General features: G+C 50.5%; 3 protein-coding genes across 11 annotated transcripts in view; all 3 read left to right on the top strand.

Annotated features, from left to right (window-relative positions):
* The window catches only part of ULK2 (unc-51 like autophagy activating kinase 2), a 38,087-nt gene extending 32,620 nt beyond the window's left edge, over window positions 1-5,467 (top strand). For both annotated transcript variants that reach the window (XM_051809949.1, XM_051809950.1), the window contains 5 exons: window positions 750-928; window positions 1,859-1,977; window positions 2,341-2,498; window positions 3,402-3,537; window positions 3,628-5,467. In XM_051809949.1, coding sequence (XP_051665909.1) covers window positions 750-928; window positions 1,859-1,977; window positions 2,341-2,498; window positions 3,402-3,537; window positions 3,628-3,695 — 660 coding nt within the window. In that variant the 3' untranslated portion in view covers window positions 3,696-5,467. The remainder of the gene's footprint in view (window positions 1-749; window positions 929-1,858; window positions 1,978-2,340; window positions 2,499-3,401; window positions 3,538-3,627) is intronic.
* A 4,214-nt stretch (window positions 5,468-9,681) lies between these two features.
* On the top strand, window positions 9,682-18,921 carry LOC127481091 (aldehyde dehydrogenase family 3 member A2-like). 8 transcript variants are annotated; one of them, XM_051809954.1, is made up of 12 exons: window positions 9,682-9,830; window positions 10,541-10,714; window positions 11,101-11,332; window positions 11,420-11,505; window positions 12,367-12,575; window positions 12,711-12,828; window positions 12,950-13,091; window positions 13,262-13,428; window positions 13,561-13,660; window positions 14,371-14,606; window positions 15,600-15,723; window positions 16,047-17,492. In XM_051809954.1, exons 2-11 carry the CDS (start codon window positions 10,553-10,555, stop codon window positions 15,678-15,680), a joined length of 1,533 nt encoding a protein of 510 aa, XP_051665914.1. In that variant the 5' UTR covers window positions 9,682-9,830; window positions 10,541-10,552; the 3' UTR covers window positions 15,681-15,723; window positions 16,047-17,492. The 8 variants fall into 8 exon arrangements, with proteins under 8 accessions (XP_051665914.1, XP_051665918.1, XP_051665920.1 ...); XM_051809958.1 differs by having other exon boundaries at window positions 16,165-17,492; XM_051809956.1 differs by lacking the exon at window positions 9,682-9,830 and adding an exon at window positions 9,953-10,032.
* Window positions 18,820-23,471, top strand: LOC127481092 (aldehyde dehydrogenase family 3 member A2-like). Its single transcript, XM_051809963.1, has 10 exons — window positions 18,820-18,981; window positions 19,199-19,418; window positions 19,506-19,591; window positions 19,680-19,888; window positions 20,026-20,143; window positions 20,265-20,406; window positions 20,577-20,743; window positions 21,341-21,440; window positions 22,185-22,420; window positions 22,560-23,471. The coding sequence occupies exons 1-10, from the start codon at window positions 18,820-18,822 to the stop codon at window positions 22,572-22,574; spliced, it is 1,455 nt and encodes a 484-aa protein (XP_051665923.1). The 3' UTR covers window positions 22,575-23,471.
* Window positions 23,472-23,513: the final 42 nt, after the last annotated feature.

A 23,513-nucleotide genomic window follows, 5' to 3' on the forward strand; every position in this document is an offset into this window, starting at 1 on the left:
AGGTGTTTGGGTCTCTGTATGATCTAATCTATATGTTATAACATATAGGCAGTATGTTGTATTCTTCCCACAGATGGAGTTTAAAATGTATTTAGACCTACATTATTAATGAAAGTCTTATAAATATTGCTGAGATATGTTTGGTTAGTTTTGAAGGCTAACTTTTTTTTGAGCAGAGACTGCACATGTAGTGTCAGCTTTACTCACCAAACAGGAACGAGTTGTTAGCTCCAGTTGGAATTGTTTAGTCTAAACTGTAAACTTTGGCAACAGCCACCTTTTTACACAATATAATTTTAGAACTAATTGTAAATTAGAGTGAAGGAGATTAAGTATGAAGCTCTAGCTTGGTTTTTTTGTAGTTATCAAGTCCATTATATAATAAAAGACAAATGTTACTCCTGGCTCCTCATACAAGTGCCAAGCATACTTTTGTGTTGCTGAGATGTCCACTTTGGTTCCTTTAGTTCTTCAGGTTTCAACAAACATAGAACACCATGTACCAGTTCCTTTGGCTTTGTTGAAAGAATCTTAAGTATAAGCTACAGTATCTTGAACTCATTAACAGAGAGAGAATCTGTTGGTCTGATTGGACCCATTTGGTCCTGCAGTCCTCAGTGCTGCCTCTACCACGATGTGATTTCTGCACAGAACTGGCATAGCAATAAATCCTCAAATGATTAGCAGGAGTTTTAACCGTGCCTGGTGGCTTACAATGGTTAAACTGTTGTCATCTCCCCCTCTGGCAGAGAGAACACACAGACACACTGCGTCATCTAAACATGATGCTGACATTTACAGAATGTGTTCTGGATCTGACGGCAGTGCGGGGAGGAAACCCAGACCTGTGCACTTCTGCTGTGTCGCTGTACCAAATCCAAGAGAGCATCGTTGTTGATCAGATCAGCCAGCTCAGCAAAGAGTGGGGGTGAGTGTGTGGTCAGACAGGATCAGGAGAATTAGCCAAGACTGAACACATCAAATGTGTGTTGAAACCGTGCCCTTTTTGTTGGGGGCGCTTGATTTGCTGTGTAGAATCTTTGTAGGAACGGATTTTTTAACAGCTGAAGACAGATCAGAAACCAGCAAATGACAGGGAGATGTTTGCTAGCAGACAAATAAATGATCAGTGTTTGCTGGTCTACCACATAGGCTGGGGAAAGTGGTGAGGAGTTCAGGTTTGAGGTGCAGCAGTGCCTTTCTAAGCGTAGAAACTTGTGCACCAGCTTCTGTCAGATCTGAGCCCTCATCCCTTCCTGTTGACTGAAGCAGTAGGACTGAGGTGGAGGTTGGGAAGGGGGAAGGAGTGTCCAAATTTCACTGTTTTTTCAGTTGAACAACAGCCTTAACACAAAATCGAAAGCAAGGAGAAATACGAGAAATTTGGAGTGGTGAGAAAGGGCAGTTCCACTTCCTGCCTTCTTCCTGAAAAAAAAATAAAATAAAACCCACCAAAAAAACCTTGCAAAGTGTTTGCTTTTCAGAACTGAGAATTCCAGGGGCATAGGAAATGACACTGTGAGAAAAGTACACCCAGTCACTTGTGGTGAGATGCTGACCTCAGGCAGTGAGTCCCCACAAATAAGTGTTGCTTTTTAGAATGTCTGCAGTAAAGCAGTTTGTATTTGCTGCTGCAGCTACTAGATGAGCAGATGTCCCCTCAACCCGTGACAGAGTGTTTGTGAAGGGAAGGGAGGGGAGGGGTGGAGTTGCATTTTAAACATCTGTCTTCCTTTTCTGCTGTTGCTGGGTCCTGTGGAGGGTTGTGATTAAAAAGTGGTGTCTGCCTATGGCTCAAATGTGTTCCAGAAAGGTGTTTTGATGCATAATTACTTTTTTTTTTCTTCCCTCTCCCTAGACAAGTGGAGCAGCTGGTGTTGTATATGAAAGCTGCCCAGTTACTGGCATCTTCTCTGCATCTTGCCAAAGCACAGGTCAAATCGGGGAAACTGAACCCATCCACTGCTGTTAAGCAAGGTAGATGCAACATCATCTGATTTGCTTTGCTTGTGAATTTTCTTTGCTGATACATCACTCAGAAAAGTTTCAGTTGCAACATTTGTGTGTTTTTCTTCTGTACGAGAGAACTGAAGATATGTACAATTGCACAATTCTGATAGTAAACAAAGATGCAGCCAGAAACTGTTAGGGAATGGGCAGTTATTAACTTGAAATGGAAGTTATTTGATATATAGTCAAGTCATAGAAGGGGTGGAGTAAATAAATATTAAAAGCACAAGTTTAAACAAATTTACTTTGGCAGTGCTGAGTAAAGCTGAACTTAGGCTATGTTGTTGGTTTGGTTTGGTTTTTTTTAATTTCTTCTTACCTTTCTTCCAGTTGTGAAAAGCCTCAACGAGAGATACAAATTCTGTATTGGCATGTGCAAGAAGCTGACTGAAAAGTTGAATCGTTTCTTTTCGGACAAGCAAAGGTTCATTGATGAAATCAACAGTGTAACTGCAGAGAAACTCATCTACAGCTGTGCTGTGGAAATGGTAGGTCACTCATTTTACCTAAACTATAGGAATTGTTTCATCCTCTCACATCCCTCTTCCACCTAACCAGAAAACAGAATGTATGTTTCCAGAATTCTGTTTATGGTAATTTTTGTTAGTGTTTCGTTCTCTTTCCTGCCCTGCCTTAACTGTGGCTAAAGTTCCTGGCAGATACTGTTCCACAGGGATGTTTCCCCTACCTACATCAGCACATTTGGAACATAAGCACTAGGAAATAAACTCCTAAACCACACAGCCCTGTGTGCTCAGGCCTCACCCAGGGAGGCTCAATAAAGCATAGGAGTAGCTTCAATCAATCTGCCAGGTCAATCTGAACAGCAGTCTGTTCATACAGAGCAAAAATAGTAGGAAACATGTGGAAGCTTTTTCATTACTTGATATTTCTGTCTGCAGGTGCAGTGACTGTACAGGAAACTTTAAAGGTTTTTTGGAGGAGAGGGAATTCTTTTTAACATCAGTGTCACACAAAAGATTCTGGCAAATACTGTGCTTAACCCTGATAACGGTGTAGTTGTGCACGATTAATTTGGCTTCTTTACAAGAGAACATAGGTATAAGAACAAGCATATTTATTCATTTGTTGTTGTAACACATGGAAACACAAAAGATCAAAAATGCTTTCATAGCTTTTATGTGCAGAATATTCTCAGTTAACACAGCACAGGTGCTATAGCCTCTCAGACTTGGAATCACAGGAAGTCTTGGGTTGGAAAGGACCGTAAAGACCATGTAGTTCCTACTTAGTTTTGTTGTCTCAGTTATAAAAACACATCAGCTAAAGTAAGGCTCAGAAATGTTTTCCTACGGACATCAATTCCGAATTTTTCATTCCATCACTTGCCTAATGCAGTTCATGTAACTGAACCTCCTGACTGATTCCAGGTGCAGTCGGCGGCTCTGGATGAGATGTTTCAGCAAACTGAAGATATCACATATCGATACCACAAGGCAGCCTTGCTGCTGGAGGGACTGACTAAAATACTGCAAGACCCTGCAGATATAGAAAATGTACACAAGTGTAAGTTCATGTTGAATACTGACAATTACATGGAGTTGATTGTAAAACAGCACTGGTCATCCATCACCTGTTGTGTCCCTCTCTCTGCAGATAAATCCAGCATCGAGCGAAGGCTTTCTGCACTCTGCTATAGCACAGTGGCTGTGTACGAGCAGTAGGAATATCCTGAGGACCAGATGGTGTGAACATAAGGGACCACATCAGTGATACTGCACTTTTTTCACTACAGCTTCATTGTTGTCCTTGTTCTGCCCCATGTGGAAGATGATTCTTACATTTCTGTGGTGACTACCAAAGAAACAGCAGCATATTCAAAGAGGAGAAATTCCAAAAGTACACTTGCCTTACCGATCCAGCAGCTCCTTTTCCTTCCTAGCAACAGAATTTAAAAGAATCTCTCTTCACATTTCAAACTGATCCTTGTACATGTGCTTTGAACTTGAACGATCAGGGTTTGTCTTTTTTTCCTCATGAGGTTTTTAAGAGAGTGGATCCTTCTGCGTCAGGTACAAAAAGACACTTCCCTCAGAAGATTCCCTCAAGAGGTTTTTAAGCTGTCAGTAAAATGTGGCTGAGTGAATTTGGGAAACCCTAACCATGTGCAAGTGCTGCTTGAAGCTTTTGGGGCTAAGCTGCCTTGTATTGGAGCTCACCTGTTGTAAACATGGCTCAGGTTGTGATATGAAGGGATGGAAAGAGCGCGCTCTTACACAGGGGAAAGGTGGTGATGGAAGAAATTCTCTCCATCTGTGCAGAATCCCCAGGGGGTTTTCAGCTGATGTGGATACAATTTGATGATCTTCTTCCAAAATATTTTGTTTTGCACTAATTTACTAAAGCAACTGTATATTCATTTTTGAAGAACTATATTAAAAAAAAATTTAGAGAAAGAAGGCACAATGGACTTGGCTGAATTTCATTTCAGTGTACATAAAATTCTTTTCAGAATTTCAAATGTAGCTTCTAGAAGACTTTCAAACAAACTGTAAAAACTTGTATTCATGTGAACCTTTCCATTTTATACCTATTTGTCTAATACTTGAGTAACTACTGCTCTGGACTTTCTCAGTAATAGCAATGTTGAGTTGCCGGTTGTTTGCTTTTATATAGATTTGGTTGCATCTTTTGTTGTGCATGCAAAATGTGCATTAATGCCTGCAGTCTTTAGGGGTGTAATGACAGTTCTCTGTAGTTTGTTTCTCGGGCAGTATTACAATAAATACTGTAAACTGAAAGGTTCTGCAAGGAACCATGCAAAAAAAAAAATACCCAGAAAATAATGTTGCGGTTTGAGATGCTGATAAATTGGTGTAGAATCTCTACATAGAGTGTGTGAAAAATCAGGATTATTTTGTGTGCATTTTGGGGGAGAGGTGGGAAGCTTCATTTCGCCTTATAGGCATTATCATTTCAAGCATCCCATGAGATCATCAGGTCAGCGATTTGCAAAGTATTTAGGCAGATCAGCTTCTCTGGAAATGGTTCCTATACTTTATTTTTGGGACTTTTTTGTTACTCCACTGCTTGAATACTTGAATAAACCATTCTCCAGGACAAAATCATTTTAATCCTCTTAAACACAGTGGTCTGAACTATTTGACAAAGTTGTACAGGGCTTACACATCAAAATATTGTTTCAGTGTTCGGATAACCATGTGTTTCCTTTACTTTGACAGAGTAATGTACTTTTTACCTTATTTATCTGTATGAAATTCCAACAGTTAATTTGAAAGTGTTTGTTTATATAATGTTTGTATTTTTAGGTCTTTAATACGGTGTTTCTACCTCTCCTTTGTAATTGCATGCATTATTCTTGGAACTAGGTAATAACTCACTGAACTGTTGCGTAATAGCCTTTTTATTATGGCCTGTATAAATGTATATTAAGGTAAAAATAAATACTGACACTAGAAGTGTTTCTATGGTACAACTTGAGTTTCTGTGTCTCTGTAACCAATGGTGTTAAATTCAGGGAGAACAGACTGTACTTGGCTGGTTAAACCAGTTGCTGAATGTTCCCCTCAGCAGCTGGAGCTGCCACCAGGGCAGGATGGGGCAGCATCCTTGAGTTCCTTATCTCTGGGTAGCTCTAGCACAGACTGTCCCTGAGTTTGTTTTCCCTGGCTTTAGGAAAACAATTTACCCTGCTTCTTTCTTTTTTAATTATTTTTTTTTTCTTAACTTGGGCTTGAAAATGAAAATGCTAAGTAGGATCCTGGGTAACAGCTGTATGTTCTTTCAACAAGGTGCTTATTTGTTGCCTCTAGCAAAAGAGGAGCTGTCTGGGCTGCCAGAACAGCCTATACAGAGCTAATTGACAAAAACTGGCAGGAAGTTACAATTTCTATCCACAGCTTACCAAAAATGGGCTTTGTTCACCTTAGAGCTGATACCCTCTCCCCAGCTGAGTGGTGCTGTGGTAGCTGCTAATGTGGCTGTTGTATTTCTTAGCTGTACTATCAAAATTTTCCCAATTTATTACTGTGGCTGGCACATAAAGAGGATGAGGAAGGAGTGAGCAGGGAATGCTAATGACATGTCTGAACCCAAATCTAGGAACAAAGCAACAGCCTCAGTGCACAAGACTAGGAGATAGGCTGCTTTTCCCAGGAACTCACGGGTTTTTGTTGGTTTTCTTTTTTTTCCTCTCAGGATTCAAGCTCATTCTCCTTCCCTTCTTGCCAGCAAGACTCCAGCTGCACAAACAGGAGGAGGAGAAGAAAAGGGCCATTCTTGCTGGCTGTTTTCAGGAGGAGGAGACCAATGTTCATGGCCTGTCTTTCTGCATAAACTCATTCCACAAAGATCCTGAAGCTGTCCTCTGTCTCCGGCTCCCCGCGCTAAACAGCAGGTGCTTGTTTTTACCAAATGCTTTTTTTTTTTTCCACAGCCTTTGAAAGATAGAACTTGAAAGGAGATATTTGATGTGCTTTTCTAGTTCAGCTCTCCAGCATCTCCTCAAGCTCCATGTTCTGTACTTGTTCCTCTCTCTCCATAGTGTATATTGTCAACTCGGGAATCTAAAACACGTTTTGACTCTGACATTTGCTGCTCTTTTATAAGCAAGTTGAACTCTCAGCCCTTCCTCTGATGCAGAGAATGAAATCTAGTTAATTTGACTTGCAACTAACATGCTACAAGTTACTCCAAGAAGCATTTTTGCTGCGTGAGTTGTTCCTGGGACTTGCTACCTTCTGCGTAGTTCTTGCTACTTGCTTGTACAGCTCCATCCAGGTATTGCTGTGTCATCTCAGGGTTCAGAGGCAATAACTTGTGACTCACCCTGTTGTGGTGCTGTGCTCAGCTGCACCCAAAAGTGAAGCTTGCTTTTCGTCTGGAGCAAGGAAAGCTGGATCCTGCTGCTTCCAAAGCTTTGAAATTCAGATAGGCTGGCTTGTGACCTGACTTGTGACCCACCTCCTTTTTGTTTCCTGTTTCCTCTCCTTTTTTTTTTTTTAATTTAAATTCTAATCCTTTGACTTTTATGTCTGCTCTGAGCTCTGCTTGCTGCTATCGTTTTTTGACTGTCCAGGACACCTTTTAAGTCTTTAAGGAAATCTCCTTTTATCCTGAACTTCCCCGTCCGACCTGAGCCATAGCCCTGGCTGTGGCTTTTTCCAGAGTGCTCCCATAGCTCCTCCTTTCTGCAGAGGAGTGAAGTCTATCCGGGTAACCCCTCTCCTGAGGTCTCTAAGTCAGCTGGAGCCCGGTGGAACTAAGCCTTGGCACTGCTCCTTTGGACAAACACCTTTTCAATAGGCTTTTGTGCACGGCAGGCTCCCCCCTCCTCTCTGCCTGAAAGCAAACCGAGTGCCAGTGGGGCTGTTGAGTCTTGTTGCAGTCCTTGTGCCAATCATTCCCATTGTTTCTTTGTGTCGCTTTTCACATTTTCCATGGCCCCAGCTATGTCTACAATGCAGCCCACAGACCACGGCTCTGTACGACACAGTATCTCCTTCTTGCCACTCTGAGATCAGCCACAGCTTTCAAAACAAGTGATGCCATAAATGAACTGAGCTCTATTTATTCTTGCAGGTTCCTTAAAACCTCTCCCTGTTGTTCATCTTCTGTGCCCGCTTTTACTCTTGAGTGCTGTTTGCACTTTGTATCTGCCCATCTTGTGCCACTGGGTGGATTCTGTCACTTCTGGAAAACACTTGGAATTGAGGCTAGGCAGACATTTAAGCAGAAACTGAGGATCGTCAGCCTAGCTGAAAACTTACAGTTCTGTGAGCGTGGTGTGCAAGCTAAACAAATATTTATTGATTAGCTGTGTTTTTTGGTGGACTTTTGAAACCAAATACTGCACAGCTTATCTTCCAAACCAAAGTCCTCCTTCCCCAGGGCTCTGCTGGGTGATTCTGGGAGCAGGGCAAGGACCAGCACAAACCCCAGGGCAGGGCAGAAGCCTGTCTCGTTGCAGTTAATTGACTCCAAAAGGGGAGCAAGGGCTTCAAGGAATGAGGGGAGTCTCGAGCTCAGCTGCTCAGTAAAACCTCTCTTGTTGCTGTAAGTACAGCCCTGGGGATTAGAACCCCCCCAGCACTGCTCACCTCCTGATTCCTGTGGAGTTCCATTATTTACCCATAAATAGTTCTCTTTGTTGTTTCTTAGTGACTGAATAAAAATAGAGAACACTGCCAGCTCCCAAGCGTGGGGAGCACACTGCAGACCACGTGACTCACAGGTGCTGTCTGGGGTACTCCTCTGTCTCACTCCAGATCCCACACTTCCCTGAAATCTCAGCTGTTCCAGGGAGACTCAACTAGTATTTTGCAACACTTAAAACACCCTCAGCTTTGTTTCCTGTCTGTAACTGGCTGAAAGTTGTCCCTGACAAGGACCAAAAGGGACCATCTCCCAGGATGCTGTCTCATTTCTGTGGAAGTGTGGCACAGCCCCAGCCTGCTGACCACTGGGATAACTGGGAGCTGGGATGTTTGCTTCCCATGTGTGATGCCAAGCACAAGAAGCGCTGTCGTGACATGAAAACCCTCAGGCTGAAGGCTGAGAATTTTACAAGCTCTGGAGAATGGCCACTGTGGAAAATGTAGGTAAATATCCATCTCCCTGCTCCTGCTGACATCCTGGGCTGGTGCATTGCAGCACTGTTTCCCCAGGTAATAATCACACTGAGAGCTCAGACTTTTACTCTGGTTGCAGTAGCATTAATTCCTTATCTGATTTCTCTTGGACCTCCAGACATCGTGGTGCCTGGACAGAGCTCTGACCTGCCCTGCAAGGATGCTGACAGGATCAAGGAGAGCATGTTTGCATCAAGTAATGCTCCTGCAGAGAATGTTCTACTTCTACAGATTTCTTCAATGCAAATCCATCTTTCCATACATCACCTGGGAGAACCCTGTCAAGCCCAGCTCGTTTTTCTCTCCCGTGTTGCCTCCTGCACACAAGTATTGGCAGTTGCTCATGTCATTCTTTCCCACAGCTGGGTGTTTGCTGCTGAGATTTGTGCAACAGCTTGTGAAATGTTCACACTGAACCACAGCCTGGGAGGTGGTAGGGAGGCCAACTGACCACAGCTGGTGCTTGGGGGGAGTTGTGGTTCAGCACAACTCGCTGAGCTAAAGGGCACTCCCAGTCATTGAGAGCTGTGTTGATGTGGGAAAAGGAGATGAAAGCTGTCAGGGGAAGGGGTGCTCCATTCTAGGAGCCCTGTGGGTCAGAGATGTGGTGGGCAAGAATTTTGTGGGGAAAAGCTCCAGCTGAGGAGCATTGGCAATAAATGGCCTGGTTAGAGGTAGTGTGGCAATAAATAGCCTGGCACTAAAGGTACTGTGTAACAACCTGCAAGTAATTTTTAAATAATCCCCGTGCACTTCTTAGAACAAGTTGTGGCAGGTCTATTTTTAAGCACCCAGCCTTGTCTCAGCTCCATTCTCTGCATATTTTTTGGCTCGGTTCCCACGCAAGTGCTGTATCAAGGTTAATTCGACTCTCCTGGCCGGGTAGGCTGTTTCTGCCGCTTTGCTTCGCCTCCCACAAAACACCACCTCGTCCGGCTTTCCTCCCTCTCAGGAAGCTGGAAGGAGGGCAGGGGGCAGTCCTGGGTGCAGCTGCTCCGATGAGGCCCAGGGGAGGGGACTCTGCCCTCCTCCCGCAGTGCTCTCCCGGCTCCACGCCCCGCAGCGTTTCACAACCGGCCCGGCCGTGCCAGATCCGCTTCCACCCCACGGCGGACTGGGGCATCCTTTGGAGCGGACGGCGCTGCCCCCACACCTCCCACGGCTGCGGGGAGCACGGACGGAGCATCCCCCGACGGTGCGAGAGTCCAGGTACCAGCGGCACCACATCCTTCACCCCGCTCTGCCCTTTGCTCTCTCGGCAGACCCTCTCCCGCTCCGGGGCCGCCCCGCACACCGGGACCCCCGGGACGCGCAGAGCCGCCCGGGGCGGTGCGGGATGGGGAGGGGAGCGGCGGCGGCCCCGCGGCCTCGCCCGTTCCGGTTCCGTCATGTGAACGGAAAAAGGAAGCGGGTGAGGCAGCGGCGACCCCGGTGGGCGGCGGGGCCGCGGGGGCGGAGGGTCCTGCCCGGGGCCGGAGGGCAGCGGCCCGGCCGCGGGGGCAGCGCGGGGGGAGCCGCCGCCTCGCAGCCACCGGCTGTCGCACGGGTGTCGCACCAGCCCCGCTGGCGCTCGGGGGTCCCCGGGGGGTTCCTCGGAGGGGTGACATCCCCCCGGGGTTTCGCCCCCTCGCTGGACATCGCTCGTTGCGGGGATGCGGGAAAAGACCCTGCCTGGAGCAGCCCTCGGTTCTTCCCCCGTGGCGTTCCTGCGCGCCCACTAACGTTCGCTCCCCGAGCTCCTTGTCAAACTTTTCTAACTCGGGAATTATTTAAGGTTTCAGAGAGACGCGGCGGCTTTTTCCCCACGCTGGAGCTGGGGCGGAGGTTGGGTGCGTGTCCGGGGCTCGTGGGGAGTGTCACGGTCTGTGTGGGGCAGGGAGGGCCCGCGGTGAGCTGGGCGTTGCTGTGTGTCTCTGCAGCCCTGAGCAGCCATGGAGAGGATTGAGAAGGTTGTGAGGCAGGCGAGAGCCGCTTTCAACTCGGGCCGGAGCCGCTCGCTGGAGTTCAGGATACAGCAGCTGAAGGCCCTGGAGCGGATGGTGAAGGAGAAGGAGAAGGAGATCCTGGCAGCCCTCCATGCAGATCTGCACAAGGTCTGGATCAGGGAGTTTCTCCCATCAGCCCTGCATGAACAGCAGTCAACCCGTAAGACAAAGTGGGAAGGCCAAGGGTTGCCTTTGCTGTGCCAGGTGGCTTTTGCTCTTGTCCCCCATGGCCCTGACTCCCACTGGCCTGCCAAGGTCTGCTGCCACCATTTCTAAGAAGGAGGTAGTCTAAGGCAGTACTGCAAAGGCAGGCCCTGTCAAGTTTTGGCTTCTGTCTCACACCCCCCAGACTGAATGTGTTCTCCAGGGATCCTTTGGGGCACCACTGCCAGTGTCAGAGACTTTGAACCAGCAGAATTTGCCTTTTGTCCCCACTGTGGGTGCGGGAGGTGGGTACCTTTGCCGTCCCCTCCCCAAGCTCCCTGTCACTGCAGGGTGGGCCCAACGCATACAGCCACGAGATCCTGGGCGTGCTGGCGGAGCTGGCCCTGACCATGGAGAAGCTGCCGTCCTGGGCAGCCCCTCAGCCTGTGAAGAAGAACCTGATGACGATGCGGGACGAGGCCTACATCAACTTTGAGCCTCTGGGAGTGGTGCTGATCATCGGGGCCTGGAACTACCCCTTTGTCCTGGTCATGCATCCTCTGATCGGGGCCATTGCAGCAGGTGGGGCCCGTCCTTTGTGGGGCTGTGGGTGGGTGGTGGGGGACAGGAGGGTGAGGGCTCAGAGGCCGTGCTGTGTCTGTCCTGTAGGCAATGCTGTGGTGGTGAAGCCGTCGGAGGTGAGCGAGAACACGGCTCAGCTGGTGGCTGATCTCCTCCCCCAGTACCTGGACCAGGTGAGTGTGACCCTGTGCCTGACATGACTGTCTTGGTCTGTCCTGCTTCCAAAGGGCTCCTGCAGGTTCAAGTCAAATCAGTAGCCTGCTCTCTTTAAAGGAGCTTAAGCCAGAGGCACAGGAAGGATTGTATTACTCTTAAGAGTACAAGGGTGTGTTGACATATTCTTCCCATCTTTGCGTAACCTGGTATGCTCACATTACATAATGCTGCTGCAGCCTGGTAGTTTTTTTGGCACTCGTGACCATGTGCAGAGGTGTGTGCATATTTCCCCCTGCTGTAGCTGCTCTTTTGGAGTCATGCCAGGGATGCCCCTAGGTAAGCACAGGTTTGGTTGAATGCTGGCTGTGCCTGGCTCTTCCTGAGAACTGGGCACCATGGCAGCACATCCAGGGTTATCGTGTCTTGCTGATCCACACTTGTAGCAGAATGTGTTGTTTCTCCTTCACTGCCTGACTGTTCTGACGTCCATTGCACTCTTGTCACTGAGATAGTGTTGCTTTGACAGCACAGGCAGTTTCCTCCAGAGAGTTAGTGCATTCCCTAGGTGGGAGGTAAGAGCAGAGGAAGGAGACAGCCCGTGGGAGAGCCCGACAGTCCTTTGTGCCCTACATCTTACTGTGCAGGAGCCTGACTCAGCCCTGGCTTCAGCCTCCATTTCATTAAGTCTGAGTGACACAAAGTGGGAGGTGAAACTTGGTTTCAGGGGAAGGAGCAGAGCATGCCTCTGTTATCGCTGTCTTTTGTCCAGATCCTGAAGTATCTCACAAATTATCCTACATTCTGCCACGTGCAGAGCTGCTGCCTTGATATGCGTGCTTTAAATCAAAGTAACTGTAAGGCTCTGGTTTGCCCCACAGGAGCTGTACCCTGTGGTCACTGGAGGAGTTCCTGAGACAACAGAGCTGCTCACCCAGAGGTTTGATCACATCCTCTACACCGGCAACACCGCAGTGGGCAAAATTGTGATGGCAGCAGCTGCCAAGCACCTCACACCTGTCACCCTGGAGCTGGGTGGGAAGAGCCCCTGCTACATCGACAAGGATTGTGACCTGGCCGTCGCCTGCAGGTCAGGCCATTGCACCCCCTCAGCAGTGGGGCAGGGGCCATCTGTGGTCCAGTGTCCCCAGCTCAGGTGCTGTCAGCTGGGCTGTGGGATGTGGAAGGGCTGACAGTGGAGAAACCACCTCCCTTTCCCCTGCAGGCGAATAACATGGGGGAAGTACATGAACTGTGGGCAAACCTGCATTGCCCCAGACTACATCCTCTGTGACCCATCCATCCAGAGCCAGGTGGTGGAGAACATCAAGGCAACTCTGCTGGTAAGGAGGGAGTCCCTTGTGCTGTGGGAGTTGTTCCCATTGCAGCGCAGGTCTGAGTTCCTGGAGCTGTGGCTGTTGGCAGGTGTGTTGAGCACTTTGTTTCTGCTGTGCCCTCTGTCAGGAATTCTATGGGGAGGACGTGAAGTCGTCTCCGGATTATGAAAGGATCGTCAACAAGCGTCACTTCCAGAGAGTTGTGGGCTTGCTGGAAGGGCAGAAGATCGCTCACGGGGGAGAGAGTGATGAGGCCTCCTGCTTCATAGGTGCTTGTGGCTGCTGCTGGGGAGGGGAGGTGGTAGTGGGTGCCCTTTGGGGTCTGTGTGTGTGTGCCTTGCTTGGGTTACGTTGCACACAGAGAGTGCAGTGAGGTCCTGTGATGGACCAGGTCTTCTGTCCTGCTCACACTGTTCTCCTGTTCTCCCGTTTGCTGCAGCACCAACCATCCTGACGGACGTTTCCCCGGATTCCAAGGTGATGGAGGAGGAAATCTTTGGACCCGTCCTGCCCATTGTGACTGTGAAGAGCGTAGAGGAAGCCATTGAGTTCATCAACCGCCGGGAGAAGCCCCTTGCCTTGTATGTCTTCTCCAACAACAAGAAGGTGGGTCTGGGCTGTGCCAGAGAAAATGAACATGATGGCCTGTTGTCTTGTGACTCCCTTCCCAGTATCCTCAGTTATGTGGCCTGATCTCTTCTGGGCCTTTGTAATGATTTGTTTGTTTTCTTTTGCTAGTTAATCAAAAGAGTCATCTCAGAAACCTCCAGTGGGGGTGTGACTGGAAATGATGTCATTATGCATTTCTTCCTCTCAACCTTGCCCTTTGGTGGTGTTGGTAAGTTACTGCAGCTTCTTAAGCATTGGGACTTGCCACACTGTGTGACCCAGGGAGCAACTCATGGTACCCCTGTGCCTGTTGCAGCCTAAGGGTCTCTGTGCATCAGATCTTGATGATAATAATAACAAATTCTAGGAGTGCATTAGGGCAGGGGCCAGGAAAAACCTTTAGGTGTATTTTTGGAAAGATTAAAGCATTTAGTGCAGACTGATGTGAAAGGTACATTAAAAACATTAGCTGCAATCAGAGGGATTAGCAGTGATTAGCAGGTGGAAGGGGTAGGACTTCAGCTTGGGGAGAATTGGAACAGGTTATGGATCAGTCCATGGAAGCTTTGCAAAAGAAGGTTTTGGGGGTTACAGGCAGTGAACCAGTGTGAACAGCACACGCTGACCTGGAATGGGAACACGGAGGTGTACCCTGCAAAGCTCCTCAGGAAACCATCTCACACAGCACCAGTCGGATCCCAGAGCCCTGGCATGGTGCTTTGAGAGGGAGCTAAATCCAGGGAAGAGCTGGAGACAGCTCAGAGGCGCAGGGACCACAACAAAATACTGGAGAGTGCGTAGTGAAAACGAGGTGGGGAAGGAGCAGGGTGGAGCACAGATGGACATCTTAGAGACTGAGAAGTGCTGCGGGGAGGAAGGGTCAGTTGTCCTCAAGTGGCCAAAGGTTTGACCAGGCTGTGCCTGGCTCGTGTCCCTCAGGTCACAGCGGGATGGGCGCCTACCACGGCAAGCACAGCTTCGAGACCTTCTCCCACCGCCGCGCCTGCTTGATCAAGGACCTGAAGATGGAGGGCACCAACAAAATGCGGTACCCACCTGTCAGCCAGAAGAAGGTGGATTGGACCAAGTTCATCCTCCTGAAGCGGTTTAACAGGGGCCGAATTGGACTGGCCGTCCTGGCCCTGCTGGGGGTGGTGGCAGCAGTGATGATGAAGGTGAGTTTTGGGTCTCTTTGGGTCTAAGTGGGTGCATGTGCAATTCACCTCATCTTCTGCAAGTTCAGTCTTTGCAAACTGCAGCCCTTCCTTAGAGCCTGGCCTCCTTTTCTCTCTTGAGACTTTTTTTTTCTGTCCCACATCAAATTACCAAGATCTGCTTCTCACTCTTACCAGTGGTCTGTAGAATAGGAATGTCCCCAGAGAGATCTCCCGGGCTGCTGTACTACTTGTTGCACTTGTTGCACTGCTCTGGTAGGTGACACCCGTGGGATGCTCCCTCCAGAGGCAGAGGTTGGTAGTTCTGGACAGGTTAGGAGTGGTTTGAACTCCAGTTTCCTTCAGCAGTGTTTGAGCTGCTCCACAGCCCTGACAGCTGCAGTTTGTGCCATGGCACCCTGGGAAAGGAAGCTGTGTCCCCAAGCCTGGGTCTACAAGCTCTTCATCCTTGTCCAATTTCAGCCCCTATCTGACCTCAGTTCAATTATTCCCATTTCCTCCCTTGTTTCCAGCTGGGTAGTGCGGAAGGGTGGGATGTCCTCCCCTCTCTGCAGGAGGCAGAGGCCTGCTGGTGCTGGCTGGAGGCCTCAAGATGCCTCCTGAGGTGGAGGAGCAAGATCTAAATCTCCTAAGCGTAGTCACAGTTGGTTCTCTGTGTCTGACAAACCAGGTACTGCGGTGCCTTCACTGGCTGCTCCTCACAAGGCTCAGCTGTGCATCCGTGGGGTTTAGTGAGCTTAAGGGAGCAGCCCAAGGGGACAGGAGGTGGCAGGGTGGATCAGGACTCTGCCCTTCAGTCTGTGTTGTTACTGCTGTGAGGAGAGGTGCAGAAGCCCAACAAGCCAGGAAAATAACCTGCCCACATATTCCAGGAGGAGGTGCAAAAGCCAAAGAATTGGCTCAGGCTTTGAGGCACCAGCCAGGGGGGCAGGCCCTGTCTAGGTGAATGAGGGGGGAAACTCACGGCGTCTTGAAATCATTTGGGTTTCTCAGAACCACCAGTCTGTGCTGAAGAGAAAAGCCCTCTTGATTGTGCTGGCTGTGCAGAGGCTGGGCTGGCCCAGCGGGTGGTAAGGAGGAGCAGGTTTCAGAGCACTGCTGTGGCTGTCACAGTGAGGTAGGAGCCTTTTTCTTCTCCTGTGTGTAGACCTAGTTTGAGATCGGGGAGAGCTTTGTAGAGTGGTGAACGTGGGGATTGGAGAAAGCTCCCCAGGAGCCAGAGCATGACGCTTTCTCTGGCAGTGCTTTCTCTGGCAGTGCATGGAGCTCATCCCGTATCCAAGATAACCGTGCAGTGCATGCTGAGGGGCAGGAGGCAGGCGAGCTGCGCCCTGGGGGAGTCACCGAGTGAAGAGGCTTTGCTTCAGGCTGTTCTAGAAAGGGAATTGGTTTTGTCTCACAAATCCTTCACAGGACCTTGGTGTTGTTTTGCTCTCACAGGTGGTTTACTGATGAAGAGGAGAAGGCCCCGTGTGCCAGCCGTACTCTGGGTGCTTGCTTTGTGTCTGTTTCCTTAAGCTGGGAAGTCATTATTTTCTTTTGTTCTGGGTGATTTCAGTGAGCTGTCGAGCACACAGAGTAGCCTTAGAGAGGCACTAACAACAAGAAGGCTCAGACTCCTGTTTGCTAAAAAGCCATGCTGGAACAGAGGGACCAGAGGGGACAAGCTCTCCGAAGGAGGACTGCAGAGCAAGAAATTCCAGTCCCTATCTCCACCCCATGCCATGCAGAGTGCTGTTTGAGGGGCACACCAAACCACTTACCTTCCTTCAGTGACCAACAGGAGCTTCAGTTTCAGCAATCCTTGGGCTGACAGTTTTTGGGATGGGCTGTCTCCTGTTGTACTCTGAACACCCTCCCTCTTGGTGACAAGTCTGAGACAGGCCATGCTGGCTGATGCATTTGACCAAGAGTGATGGTTGTGAATGAACCCAGTGAGGTTCCCCTTGACATTTGAGGTGAAATATTCATGGATCTCTGCAAATTGGAATCATCCACAGCTGGTCAGGGAATGCAGGCTGGTGCCCTTTTGGGGCTCTGGGTTTCACCATATGGCTGTAACAATTATTTAACTGTTAGAAAATTACAAAGGTGGTACCTGCACTGCCTGTATTGTGCTGATGAGCATCTTACACTCGTGCAAAAGAACTTTCAGGCCTGTTTAGAGAAGTGGGAATGACAAAATACCTTGTGGGTTAGCTCAGCTCTGTGCAGCTGCTCCCTTATTCCCAGTGGGATGGGAAGGAGAATCAGAGGAGTGAAAGTGAGAAAACTTGTAGCTTGAGAGAAAGATAGTTTAGTAGGTGAAGTGAAAACTGGGAATGCAGGCAAATTAAAGCAAATTGAGGAATGTGTTCATTAATTCCCCTTGTCAGGCAGGTGTTCAGCCATCCTGGGGAAAGCAGGATGGTGACTTGGGAAGACAAATGCCATCATTGCCAATGTCACAAATCCAAAACAGCACCATCCTACTATGAAGAAACTTAGTGACTATGATGAAAGTTAACTCCACCCCAGCCAAAGCCAGTACAAAGCTGTTCCTGGTCAGATTGCTCCAAGGGAAAACAATTATTGAAAGAGTGTGTGCTCCTTCATGTTTGAGCTTCTGGGGCTGCTGTAATCTTGCAATGGGGCATAATGTGGGACTTGTTCGAGCTTGGGAGGAGGATGCTGAAAGAATTGAATGTAAAAGAGCCTTAGAAATATTAATGTCAAAATAAGGCAAATTAAAAAATTATTACTAAATGCAATTAATATAGAGTAGAAAGTTATATTTACTGTGCAATAAGTAGGATTTCTTCGTGGCTGGTGAAAATCCATGTGCTAAGCCTTTTTGATGATATATTTTGCAAGTACTAAATAAACACCGAGAATTTAAGTAATAAACCGAGTGTGGTAAGTCCCTGGAGTCTCCTGAAGAATCCTGCTCATCCTCTGCCACTCCCAGCTGTGGCCATGGCTTGGCCAAATGTCACACATGTGTTGTGAGATGTCTCTGCCCTGGTTCAGGGGGAGAGCTCAGGGTCCCCCAGAGCTCTGGCAGGCACTGAAGAGGTGCCTGGAGCCAGGGAAGGTGTGGGGTGAGCTGGGGCTGGGGGGGCTGTGGAGGAGCTGGGCTGCTTCTCCTGCACAAATCCATCCCTGGATCACCTCCCATCTTCAGGCATGGCCTGCTGGTTGGGGTTTGTTCAGACCCCATGTCTTGCATGTGTTGGCTCCCAACAGCAGCTGTGGCATGTGGAAGGCGCTTCCCCGGCCTCATGTGCCCAGTGTGGGCAAAGCCACGCGGTCTCTCGCAATCCCTGAGTCACTGCCCCGGCTGGACGGGAAGATCCAGGGCTTGTGTGTTCACAGCTGAGGACAGAGCTGGGTAAAGGGCATCTTGTATCTAGCAAGAGCCCTGGGCCCGGGCCAGCTGCCCACTCGTGGGAGGAGGGATCGCTCCGAGCCATGGCAGGGGCAGGGCTTGTGCCAGCTTGCACTCACTGCGGGACACTGGTGGAGAGAGAAGCTTCTCTGAAGGTAACTTTCTCTTTTCCGTCGTTTTTTAACGAGTCATTTGCTTTCTTGGACAGGACTGGGGCTGTGTGAGGCGGCTGTGGCAGCAGGCTGGGAAGGGCAGATTTTAATTGTTGTCGGGGAACCTTGATGTCTTATTTGGTTGGGCAGGGATGCAGGCAGATCCTGACTAAAAAGTGCTGCTCCTGGGAAGCAGGATGAAACCTTTTGTTTTGTCATGTTTTGCAAAGACATGGGAGGGCCTTGGAGTTATGGGGAAGTCGGGTGCAGACAGGCTCCGGGCACAAAGCTCTGCTTCCAGCCGGCTGCTCACCCAGGCCGTGGTCATCCCAGTGTTTTGGTTCCTTGGGGAGCATCCTGTCAGTGGAGGGTGGAGTGGCTGGTGGGTTTGAGGGTATGGCCAAGCTGGGAGAAAGCAGCCACAGAGCAGGATCCATCAGCCATCCCCAGACTGCTGTGAGAGGTGCTGTGTGTTGGACCCTGCCAAGTAGAACAGGGCTTGGAGAGTGTGGGCCCTGAGCAGTCGCCCTGGGGGCAGGAACTCCCCTCCAAGGAGGAGAACATCTCCCAGCCTTGCTCTGGGTGGGACATCTCATGGTGGTGACCCCACATTAAATGTTCCCAGGGCTGAGCACCCTTGATGGCCGTGTGGTGAGCTGGGTGTTGCTGTGTCTCCCTGCAGCCCTGAGCAGCCATGGAGAGGATTGAGAAGGTCGTGAGGCAGGCGAGAGCCACCTTCAACTCGGGCCGGAGCCGCTCGCTGGAGTTCAGGATAGAGCAGCTGAAGGCCCTGGAGCGGATGGTGAAGGAGAAGGAGAAGGAGATCCTGGCAGCCCTCCATGCAGATCTGCACAAGGTCTGGGCGGGCAGGGGGTCTCTCCCTTCTGCCGTGTACAGACAGTGGGCAGCCCTGAGAAAAGCAGGAAGGCCAAGGGCTGCCTTGGCCATGACTGGTGGTTTCTGTCTGTCCCCCACCATGGACCATGACTTTGCTCTGACTCTCCAGGCTGCCGTGGTGGGTGTGGGAGGTGGGTTCCTTTGCCATATCCTCCCCAAGTTCCCCCTTGTTGCAGAGTGGGCGCACTGAGATCTTGAGCGTGCTGGGGGAGCTGAACCTGGCCATGGAGAAGCTGCCGTCCTGGGCAGCCCCTCAGCATCTGAAGAAGAACCTGTTGACAATGAGGGATGAGGTCTTCATCAACTTTGAGCCTCTGGGAGTGGTGCTGATCATCGGGGCCTGGAACTACCCCTTTGCCCTGGTCATGCATCCTCTGATCGGGGCCATTGCAGCAGGTGGGGCCCGTCCTTTGTGGGGCTGTGGGTGGGTGGTGGGGGAGAGGAGGGTGAGGGCTCAGAGGCCGTGCTGTGTCTGTCCTGTAGGCAATGCTGCGGTGGTGAAGCCGTCGGAGGTGAGCGAGAACACGGCTCAGCTGGTGGCTGATCTCCTCCCCCAGTACCTGGACCGGGTGAGTGTGACCCCGTGTTGGTCCCCAGGTTTCTCTGTGCCATAGTAATGCACAGGGTTGGGGTGACACTGACACCATTGCCTTGCAGGAGCTGTACCCTGTGGTAACTGGAGGAGCTCCCGAGACAACAGAGCTGCTCACCCAGAGGTTTGATCACATCCTCTACACTGGCAACTCTGGAGTTGGCAAAATTGTGATGGCAGCAGCTGCCAAGCACCTGACACCTGTCACCCTGGAGCTGGGTGGGAAGAGCCCCTGCTACATCGACAAGGATTGTGACCTGGCCGTCGCCTGCAGGTCAGGCCATTGCACCCCCTCAGCAGTGGGGCAGGGGGCCATCTGTGGTCCAGTGTCCCCAGCTCAGGTGCTGTCAGCTGGGTTGTGGGATGTGGAAGGGGCTGACAGTGGAGAAACCACCTCCCTTTCCCCTGCAGGCGAATAACGTGGGGGAAGTACACAAACTGTGGGCAAATCTGCATTGCCCCAGACTACATCCTCTGTGACCCATCCATCCAGAGCCAGGTGGTGGAGAACATCAAGGCAACTCTGCTGGTAAGGAGGGAGTCCCTTGTGCTGTGGGAGTTGTTCCCATTGCAGCGCAGGTCTGAGTTCCTGGAGCTGTGGCTGTTGGCAGGTGTGTTGAGCACTTTGTTTCTGCTGTGCCCTTTGTCAGGAATTCTATGGGGAGGACGTGAAGTCGTCTCCGGATTATGAAAGAATCGTCAACAAGCGTCACTTCCAGAGGGTCGTGGGCTTGCTGGAAGGGCAGAAGATCGCTCACGGGGGAGAGAGTGATGAGGCCTCCTGCTTCATAGGTGCTTGTGGCTGCTGCTGGGGAGGGGAGGTGGTAGTGGGTGCCCTTTGGGGTCTGTGTGTGTGTGCCTTGCTTGGGTTACGTTGCACACAGACAGTGCAGTGAGGTCCTGTGATGGACCAGGTCTTCTGTCCTGCTCACACTGTTCTCCTGTTCTCCCGTTTGCTGCAGCACCGACCATCCTGACGGACGTTTCCCCGGATTCCAAGGTGATGGAGGAGGAAATCTTTGGACCCGTCCTGCCCATTGTGACCATGAAGAGCGTAGAGGAAGCCATTGAGTTCATCAACCGTCGGGAGAAGCCCCTTGCCTTGTATGTCTTCTCCAACAACAAGAAGGTGGGTCTGGGCAGCGGTGGGTCTGGGCAGCAGTGCCTCTGTGCAGTTGGATCCTGAACTTGGCTGGTGCCAGACACAGCTTCCTGCAGGGTCTGTGTTCCTTTTCCATGTGAGTTGCAGCGTTTGGCTCACAGGGGCCATGAGTTTCCCCAGAGCTGCTGAAGGGCTCTGGGTCTGTGTGTCTCCTCCTCCTTTCAGCTGGCTGCCCACACGGGTGGATGCTGGCTCCTGGCACGTCTCCTGCCCTTGCTCTGGCCTCTGTTGTGCCAGTTCAGGAATTCAGGGCAGGGCTTTGTCCTGGCACAACAGCCCCGGGTGGTTTGTGTGGGAGGGCTGAGAAGCACCCCAGGCTCTGGGTGGATGCACCTCTGCCTCTGACCTGTCCCACTGAGATGGAGCCTTTTGAGGTCACGGCTGTTCCAGCCGGGCAGATCTTGTGCTTAGGTGATGTAAACTGGCCTCTCCCATGGAACAAGGCACAGACTGTGCCCTGCACAAAGCAATGGGGTGGAAGCGCCAGCTTGAACCCTCTGGGAACATGGCATTGTGTCCCATCTTGATTTTCCCTTGTTCTGTGCCATCTCCCATTCTGGGTAGCTGATCAGACGGGTGATATCAGAGACCTCCAGTGGTGGCATGACAGCCAATGACGTCCTCATGCACATGGTGGTTCCGGATCTGCCCTTCGGTGGTGTGGGTGAGTCCCTGCTCCTCCCCCTGCCCCTGGATTCAGTCTCCCAGCAACATCCTCTGACCCATGTGCTGTTGTGCCCCTTTGGGAATTCAGAAACTCTCAGCTGCATTTTCCCCATTGATGTTATTTTCTGTGGGGTTTTTTTCTGTTATTTTCTCTTTGTAAAAAGGCTCATTAGTGTTTTGGCTTTTAGGCCTCCCAGTGAGAGAGGAAAAGCCTCTGGCCCATATGTGAGCTCTGGTTCCCCTGTGCTGGGGCGTGGGATAAATTGCCTGGGGCAGAGTGGCTGGCTGAGCTTCCACAGTCACTGGCAGGCTCATGTAGCAGGGACAGCCTGGCTGTAGGCAGAGGGCTGAGGTCCTGGTTGTTGCTGGTCTCAGGGTGCTGAATGTCCTCCTCATGTCCCACTCCTTGAAATCATAGATTCAGTTCCTCCTGTCACCGACCCCTGAGAAAATTCTGTGAGGGAATCAGGGCAGCCCTGGGAGAGTTGAGAACTGGTACCATTAACCTTTCAAGGGTAGGTGCACACAACCAGTCTGAGCAGCAGTTCAGGTCCTCACCTATTTCTGGGTAGTTAGTAAAGCTGCTCTTTGCTTCTGTGCCCTGGGGGAGCAGAGCAGCTGCTCCATGCATGAGAAGCAGCATGACCAAGCTTTCCCTTGTGTCCTGGGGGCTGTCAAACAGAATTTAAGAAGCGCAGGTGTCTCTGTGCATGGTGTGACCTGCCTGGGTTGTGTCCCTCAGGTCACAGCGGGATGGGAGCCTACCATGGCAGGTGCAGCTTCGAGACCTTCTCCCACCGCCGCACCTGCTTGATCAGGGACCTGAAGCTGGACGCTCTGAACAAAATACGGTACCCACCTGTCAGCCAGGAGAAGATGGATGTGGCCAAGTTCATCCTCCTGAAGCATTGTAGCAGCTGCAGAGTGGGACGGTTCCTCTCTGCCCTGCTGGGGGCTGTGAAAGCAGTGATGGCAAAGGTGGGCCTCGGGTCTCTGCTGTCCGTGTGAGTGTGTGCTCCCAGCTCGGCCCCTGAGCCCCATCTGCCCTCAGCCTCCACATTTCCTTGAGCTCTGTTCCTTCCCTGGGGGACTCATCCCTGTTTTTGTGCCTTTCCAGATATTCTCCCCCTGACAAGAGGGGTGATGGGCAGTCAGCAGCTTTCCAGCCCCGGAACCCACCACTCGCTCCCTGCGGTCCTAGTGCTGAATTTTTCTCTGCTGCAGTTTCATTTCTTCCAAGGCAGCCAACACACTGAAGAGGTAGAAGACAGGAAAAAATACCTAGAGCAGAGACAGTCCAAGTGAAGGCTCCAGCTCCTGCTGAGGCAGGAATTTATCAAGACCTAGGCCATGTGTCATGCCTGAGCAGTGAGTGCCAGATGGAAGGAAACAGCATCCACCCTGCTTTGTAAATAGGAGCTTATCTAGAAACTCTTGGGAATGGGGGAGTGTTTGTCACAAGGGTACCTAAACAAAGCCAGTTGCTACTGAGCCTGTTATCTACTTAATGCCTGCCTGATTCCCATAGGAAGCTGGCTCATTACAGCAATAAGCCTAGCAAATTGTGGGTCTCACTGCAGGGGGACAGTCCAGGCTGCTTGTCCCCAGAGCAGAGGGAAGGAGCCTGGAAGAACCTGCAGCATCCCATCCTTTATGGGACTCATGACCAAGTGGGTTGCAGGGAAATCACCCATAGCCATGTAAGGTGTGCAAAGGCCACCTGAGTGACAGCAAAGGCTCTCTGAGCTGCAGCCACACTGTCCCAAGGACTCAGGGAGTGTCAAGGACCACAACTGCACTGCTGCTGCACTGCTTTTGGGGCTGCTGGGGCAAAGACAGGGGCTTTGCTGCAACCAGGGTGCCAGGTCAGGGATGTCCTTGGCCAGAGGGGCAGAGCAGCCAGCCACCTCATCTGTAACTCAGTTTCAGGTTTTTTTTGGTTTTTGGGTAGTCTTTTACCTCCAAACTTGTAACTGAGAGCTGATCTTGACCCTGGCTGAATAAAACCTTTGTTTTACTGTGAAGGCCACCTGGGGCAGGGCAAGACCCACGTGTGCAGCCCCCAGCATCA

Source organism: Manacus candei, unplaced genomic scaffold, assembly GCF_025592945.1.
Source record: "Manacus candei isolate 608988 ecotype Guabito, Panama unplaced genomic scaffold, ASM2559294v1 h1tg000076l, whole genome shotgun sequence".
Classification (NCBI taxonomy): domain Eukaryota; kingdom Metazoa; phylum Chordata; class Aves; order Passeriformes; family Pipridae; genus Manacus; species Manacus candei.

What these genes read in the sequence shown, in the direction of transcription:
- LOC127481091 (XM_051809954.1), top strand. Translation starts at nt 10,553, where the DNA reads ATGGAGAGGATTGAGAAGGTTGTGAGGCAGGCGAGAGCCGCTTTCAAC. An exon ending in GACCTGGCCGTCGCCTGCAG is followed by an intron (nt 12,576 to 12,710) that starts GTCAGGCCATTG and finishes TTTCCCCTGCAG; the next exon opens with GCGAATAACATGGGGGAAGT. An exon ending in TGGCAGCAGTGATGATGAAG is followed by an intron (nt 14,607 to 15,599) that starts GTGAGTTTTGGG and finishes TGGGTTTCTCAG; the next exon opens with AACCACCAGTCTGTGCTGAA.
- LOC127481092 (XM_051809963.1), top strand. Translation starts at nt 18,820, where the DNA reads ATGGAGAGGATTGAGAAGGTCGTGAGGCAGGCGAGAGCCACCTTCAAC. An exon ending in GACCTGGCCGTCGCCTGCAG is followed by an intron (nt 19,889 to 20,025) that starts GTCAGGCCATTG and finishes TTTCCCCTGCAG; the next exon opens with GCGAATAACGTGGGGGAAGT. An exon ending in TCTTCTCCAACAACAAGAAG is followed by an intron (nt 20,744 to 21,340) that starts GTGGGTCTGGGC and finishes CATTCTGGGTAG; the next exon opens with CTGATCAGACGGGTGATATC.